Source organism: Triticum dicoccoides, chromosome 3A, assembly GCF_002162155.2.
Source record: "Triticum dicoccoides isolate Atlit2015 ecotype Zavitan chromosome 3A, WEW_v2.0, whole genome shotgun sequence".
Taxonomy (NCBI): domain Eukaryota; kingdom Viridiplantae; phylum Streptophyta; class Magnoliopsida; order Poales; family Poaceae; genus Triticum; species Triticum dicoccoides.
The window spans coordinates 1,394,284-1,400,843 of record NC_041384.1 but is presented as its reverse complement, the minus strand read 5'-3'; the positions used below and the strand labels follow the sequence as shown (position 1 = coordinate 1,400,843).

The window sequence follows — 6,560 nt, the reverse complement described above, 5'->3', positions numbered from 1 at the left end:
TGTACTGACCATTTGTTCATTCCTCAAAACAACAAATCTTGTGGCCTTTGCAAGCAAGCTAGGCGCCTCACGTATTATATGGCAATCAACAAACTGCTCGTTTACAACGTCTAGATAGGCGCCTCCCGTATTTGCAATCTCCATGGGCCACCACCAGGTAATTTGAGCTCGTTATAACATTATTTGTTAAGACTTACTTATTTTTTCTCTCCTCTGCATTGTTTGTATAAAAGGATTAACTAACACAAACCTGTCACTAAACTTATCTAAAGCACCTAACAAAATCAAATAAACTGTCAATTAAGCTCTTAGTCCTACCACGAATAAAATCATGACCATTGAATTTCATTACTATGTTGTTGTGTCATGCCCACACGTTAGGCACTGCACATGAGCCCAAAGGGACTGCAAAAATTAAGCAAAGTTCAGTGTGCTGAATTCCCACAAGCAATATAATATATAGAAAGAACAAAAAAAATTACACTCTGACAACCATCACTCGATAAACACCTATAGATGGCTGATGTAGACAAGAGAAAGGAATTGACAACCATCACTCGATCCATAAACACCTATAGATAACTGATGTAGATAAGAAGTGGAAAAGTAGAGCCAAATTTGTAACTAATGTAGATAAGAGAAAGGAATTGTCTCAACAAAAAGAATTACTAAATTAATGCTTTCCAACTAGTGGAAGAGATCAAATTATCGAATAGAGAGAAGAAACCATCATCCCTGCAGTAGAGGTTACTGCCGAAATTCGAGATCATTGTCGTGAAAGGCGGATGGTGGGAGGTGGTAATCTATCAAGAGTCATCCCTTAAGTCCGGGTAGTTAGTGGTTCTTGGCGAGGTGCTTCCTTCCACTGAATGTCCTTGTATTTTCAGATCAATACTTCCTTAATATATGAACTCGCAGATGTCCTGTGGGTTCTTGCAACTTTATTGTGTAGCTTGAGCTACATGGTACCCCTTGTCTTAGCCATTCATTTTTGTATCGTGATCCGTGTAGGCACATTTGTCATTTTTGTTTCTCCCAGACGAAACAATGTATAAATTTCAAACTTTGCAGGACAACAAAACATTCTAATTACTATGCGGGAAAAACTTTCAGATTTTTTCATGCATTTAAAATGCTAAAACTTATTTTTTTAATCATAAAAATCCTCATTTTGTATACTTATATTGGTCCAAAAAATCTGAAACTTTTTTCACACATTGAAGTTGTAAAGTTTGTTTGATCTGCAAAGTTTGAAGTCCATATGTTCTTTCATTTGAGAGAAACAAAAAAGAGAAATCTTCTTGTTGCAAGTTAGTTGAAGAGTACGGATCTCGACGCAATGTTGAAGGGCTGAAGATAAGAGGTTCCATGTAGCTCGACCTACAGAGGAACTTTGCCAACTTTATTTTCCTAAATATGACATTGTATCCAACACATGCATGATGTTGGAAATAGATAACGACTGAACTTTACTATAGGCCATCATGACGTTGTTTTAATGTTTTCACATGTCAATGTCCAAGCTAATAGTTTTCAACGCCTTTGTAAACATTGTAAATATGATGGCCATGCAAATGCGTGTGCGGTCGGTCTAGTTAAGTGCTAACTGTATCAAATGTGGTGACAACCAGACACTCATGGAGGGAGAAGATACATGCCCATATGACGCCTTTTATGCGAGCAAGGAAGCAGAAACGTGGAGAAGCAATGCTCTGCTAACGGTGGATGCTATATTGGTGGTAATCATGGTTGGAATAGGTGCATATGGCCATCACTATCGCCACCGCCCCTTCACCCGCTTCCTCTATGATGGAGCCACGTCATTGTTCCTACCAATCATGTCATATGTTGTCTCTGGTATTGGTGGCACTTATATGACCGCCTTCACAAATGCTCATAGTGCAATCCTAGTCGGGGAGTGTCAGGCAGCCTTTACCACACGCCTAGTCATAGGATGGGCTTGCCTTGTTCAAATTGTTGCCATAAACATCAGCGTTGTAGTTGCCGGCGATGAGAGAGAAGGCCGAAACACTGGCCCTTCAGTGGTTCTGCTTGTCCAAGCAATGTGGACCTGTTACCTTGCGATCTACTACGCAGGATTAGATATAGATACATTTGGGTTTGTGTTCAAGACTTTTGCAGCCAGAATGTCTTCATTGTTGGGATTTCTTTACCTTGGGACATTTGTCATCATCTTCGCCAAAATGACCTTCAAGTTCCATGCGTTTTATAAAGTTCGGAGATCAATTGCTCTTGGACTCAACCCCCGTCTTGTTGTTGGATATATGGAGCAGCTGAATAATAGAAGTCAACCCAGTGAGCGTGCACCTCCTCCACTCCTGGTTATGGGTGAGGAGACTTCCCGGGTAAAGAAGCAACCTCGTGGTTACTGCTTTGTACGCATGTCCGAGGAAGCTAGGACAAACAACATGCTAGTGACCATCGACAAAATTTGGCTATTAGAGGACATGCTTTTGGGGTCATCAACACGACTCAAAGATGTGTGCCTCTCCTTTACATTGTTCAAGTTACTGCGATGTAGATTTGCAAGGTACACTATTGCCGAGGCTGGTTTTCACAAGGTTAATAACTTTTTCTGGCGAGTGTTGCTAAAGGATGGTGACGACGAGAGGGTATTCAGGGTCATTGCGGACGAGCTTTCTTTTCTTTATGATTATTACTATTCATCTCTCTCAATCTCATATCCAAGTCGCCGGATGTCCATCTTGAGCATCATTATCTCCCTCCTAAGCATCGGTGGTTGTTTGTCTCTTATGTTTGCACTGCGTGGTTACTGGTCGTATGCGTCTCAGTTCGTGTGTGAGGTAAATTGCCCTGCAACACACGATAAGTTGGAGTACCTTGGTTTCGGGAATTATTATATTGATCATGTGCTAGTGCATTTACTTGCTGCACTGGTAGTGCTTACTGAAGCAAGGGACATCGCTTCTTACATCTGCTCTAATTGGACTAAAGTGGCCCTTATCTGCGGCTACGTGAAGCATGCTTCTTGGCAACAATCACGTGCCTGGCGAGGATGCGTCAGCCGTGTGTTGCAGTGCAGATGCAAGCTGTTTAAGATCTGGGAGGACAAAATGAACCAGTGCTCAATTCTCATGCTCCGCCCAGCGAAAACACCTTTGGCTTTTCTTGGGCGTCTCATCAATACACCGCAACGAAAGAAGAAGATACCAAGAGCGGTGAAGGCCTCTATCATCAACGCACTCAGAAGCTACGAGGAGAGTCGCCGAACCAATGGCATGGCATCTATGCCTAGGAGCTTGCAAGTTGGTGAGGAGCTCTGCTGGATGTTCGATGATGAAGGTACATGCGATACTATGCTTGTGTGCCACATCGCTACGAGCATCCTAGAAGTGAGATCACACCAACACCAGCCTTTTTCGAACCATAGGATTACTGCCACTCACTTATCACGATATTGTGCATATTTGGTGGCATACTCACCTGAGCTGCTCCCTGACGACGATGCTTGGTGCAAGAGCTTGTACGAGGCCGTCAAGAAGGACGCTGACCGTGCCCTCGCCGGTGGCATTCGGGCGTCAACGCCTGAAGCAGAGTACCACCAGTTGGTCGAGCTGCTCAGTACAAGGCCAATGCATGAGGTGCTTCAGAAGGGTGTGGAGCTTGGGAAGCGTTTGGCGGGGATGATTGAAAGAGAGGATACAATTTGGGAGGTTCTTGCGGGCTTTTGGTCAGAGATGATCCTCTATGTTGCTCCGTCGGAGAACATCAATGGGCACGCGGAGGCCATTGCCCGGGGTGGTGAGCTAATAACGCTCCTCTGGGCACTGCTCGCGCATGTCGGTATCGTCGGCAGGTCCCACAATGCCCCGGTCAGTGCTTCTGATGTTGTCTAAGTGTATGTTAATTCACTGTGTTGGCCTCGTTGTTTTACATTATTAATCACATAATAAATGTTTCCTAGACGTGTTTTTTTTTTTTTACAATCATCCACTTCCTCCCCCCGCATCGTCCGCTCTCGGGCGACCCGGGGGTGAAACCCTAGGCGCCACCGGTCCCCCGCCTCCCCTTCTCCTCCTTCCCCGCCGCCGCCGGCAGCCGTCGTCGGGCTTGCCCGCGCAGCGGTAGGCGGCGGCGGGGGCTTCCCCGCGCACCCGCCTCGACCTCTGGAGGGCCGGCCCCCCACCCCACATCGGGCGCCGCTGCCCGCTTTTCCTTGGTGGCCGCTGAGGCCGGCCCTTTGCAACGGCTGCCGCCAGCGTTGTCGCCCCGCGCCTGTCGCCGGGGACGGCTCCGCCCATCAGATCCGGCCGCCTTGGCCCTGGGATCGGAGCCATACTCCGATCTGGCGGCTGGTAGGCCGGGGTTCGCCGGATCCGCCCGGATCTGGCCGGCGTGGCCTTGCCTCGTCCTGCCCGGCTTGGATGTTCGCGGTGTGGTGCTCCCTGGTGGCGGTGGTGTGGGTCGTTCTCCATGTTTCGACGGGATGTGTGCGGTGGGTGGATGCCGGGGTGGCGGCCTCGGGCGGTGTGGACGGCGTTGCCTCTTCGGCGGGCGACGGTCATGGGTGCTGGTGGTCCGTGACTTCGGCCGTGCGGGCGGCGAGGTCTCGGTGGACGTCTACTACAGTGGGTCGGGGTGCCCCGTCACCCGGCGTGCCTGCTTCGATGAAGTCCAACGCTTTCTTCGGCTGCGTGCGCTCCCCTGGCCAGATCTTTGGCTGGGTGGATGGGATGGGGGCGGGACCGGGGGAAACCCTTGGCCGTCGGCGGAGGCCACGACAATGGCGGCGCCTTTGCTGGGCGTCGGTCCCCTTCTTGGAGGCCTTGTCGAGGTCCTCTCCCGTCTTTCATCGTGATCTTCCTTTGGGCGAAAGCTCTAGTTCCCCTTGCGGGCGACGGCGTCGTACCCTCGTCGCGCTCCTTCTTGAAGGCGTCGCCTGGGGTTTTCGGAAGCATGGTGGGCGCTTTGCGGTGCGTGCAAGGTGTTTGGCGGCGGCATTGTGTGCAGCGTTTCACCTATTCTCCGTCGGTCTTCGTCCTGTGGTAGCGCTCCTTCTGCTTGGAGATGGACTAGCGTAGATGGTGGTCGTCGTTTAGCGTCTTGATGGCGTCGATGGCGGAGGATCCTGCCAAGGTTGGCATCTCAATCTGCTCTGAAGATGGACCAGTGGAAGATGGCGGCGACGACACATGTGAGTGCGTCAGACCGGATTGTGCCCCGGACCCGGTATGTGGCTCGGTCGGGGCCTCAGGCTTTAGATGTTAGGCTTTGGTGAGAGGTCTGGGTATTTGGCCCAGCTTGCACCCCCTTCATCATATGGATAGGAGTAGCGGCAGATGTTGCCAAGATGACGGATTCAGGCATATTGTTGTATTACTTTGTAAGGTCCTCGAGAATAATCAATAAAATGGCCGTATGCATCTTCCAGATGCAGAGGCCGAGGGTCATCCTCCTTTTAAAAAAAGACGTGTGCTTTTCGGGGTGTTGCAGGTTTTCTTATGTAATGATTATTGTCTTTTTTTGGCCGAAATGTAATGATCATTTTCTCACCGTGTCACGTAGCGTATTGCTATCTTTTTTTCTAAAGAAACACTTGTGACTTTATTCATACTCATAACTATTACAGGTATACTTGGACCTAAGATTTAAGAAAATACAAAGTAAATCTTAAGATTTACGCGGTATCAACCTCTGCTCGAAGAAATACTCTAAAGATTTTGATAAACATGCTGCAATTGGACTGTAGCAAACGATCTTATCACTTTCTCACCGGCACGAACATTACCAATAATGATTTTTTGAAAAGCGACTTGAGCCGCCCACCTAAAAAGATGGAAAGCCTTGATTGATGAACGTACTTGGGCCGGAGATGATCCCCTAAAGGTGCACGCCGTCGAATCATTATATATTCATCATGGTGTTGACGAAAGATGTCACCTCCACAATGCATCAAACCAACAAAATAAACTGGACACTACAACATAAACTCATCAAATCCGAATACCGGATCTGTGAGGACAGAAAACCTTCTACCTCATAGCAACGCCAAAATAAGGAAAGGAAATTTATTCTCAGAAAACTATAATGATCACTAGACGTTGGCGAAGAACATAGGGGTCTTGAAAATCTGAGATGCCCCACCTTTCAGCGCCAAGATAGCAGCCGAAGGCAGGGGGACCTACATTTCTCCGGTGGTGGCGACGACGGCGGCACGAGAAACCTTCACGCGTCTTTAATTACCTCATCGTTCACGTACTACTATCTTTTTACTTACACTGTGTACACTTTTTTTTGTGGTTCTACAATGGTCAATGGATTTGTCATTTGTATGTAGATGGGAGGCCCGTCCAGATTGCGCGACTAGATTTTGTCATATGGAACACCTATATATCGCGTGACACGCTGGCGAACGAGCAGCGTGCACTCGCTCCCCTCCCGCACGACCTATTGGACCCGCCCATGAGTGGGGATGGATGCCCACCTTATATATTTATATTTTTTCTGCATTTTGTTTTTTTCTTTTCTGTTTTTCCTTCTTTCAAAAAAATTCAAGATTTCAAAAAATACAAAAAGTA

At 47.8% G+C, this 6,560-nt stretch overlaps 1 protein-coding gene across 2 annotated transcripts; it reads left to right on the top strand.

The window, feature by feature from the left end:
• On the top strand, window positions 1-3,947 carry LOC119266572. Of its 2 annotated transcripts, none has more exons than XM_037547803.1 (2): window positions 1-157; window positions 1,632-3,947. In XM_037547803.1, exons 1-2 carry the CDS (start codon window positions 143-145, stop codon window positions 3,876-3,878), a joined length of 2,262 nt encoding a protein of 753 aa, XP_037403700.1. In that variant the 5' UTR covers window positions 1-142; the 3' UTR covers window positions 3,879-3,947. The 2 variants fall into 2 exon arrangements, with proteins under 2 accessions (XP_037403700.1, XP_037403701.1); XM_037547804.1 differs by having other exon boundaries at window positions 1,012-3,947.
• Window positions 3,948-6,560: the final 2,613 nt, after the last annotated feature.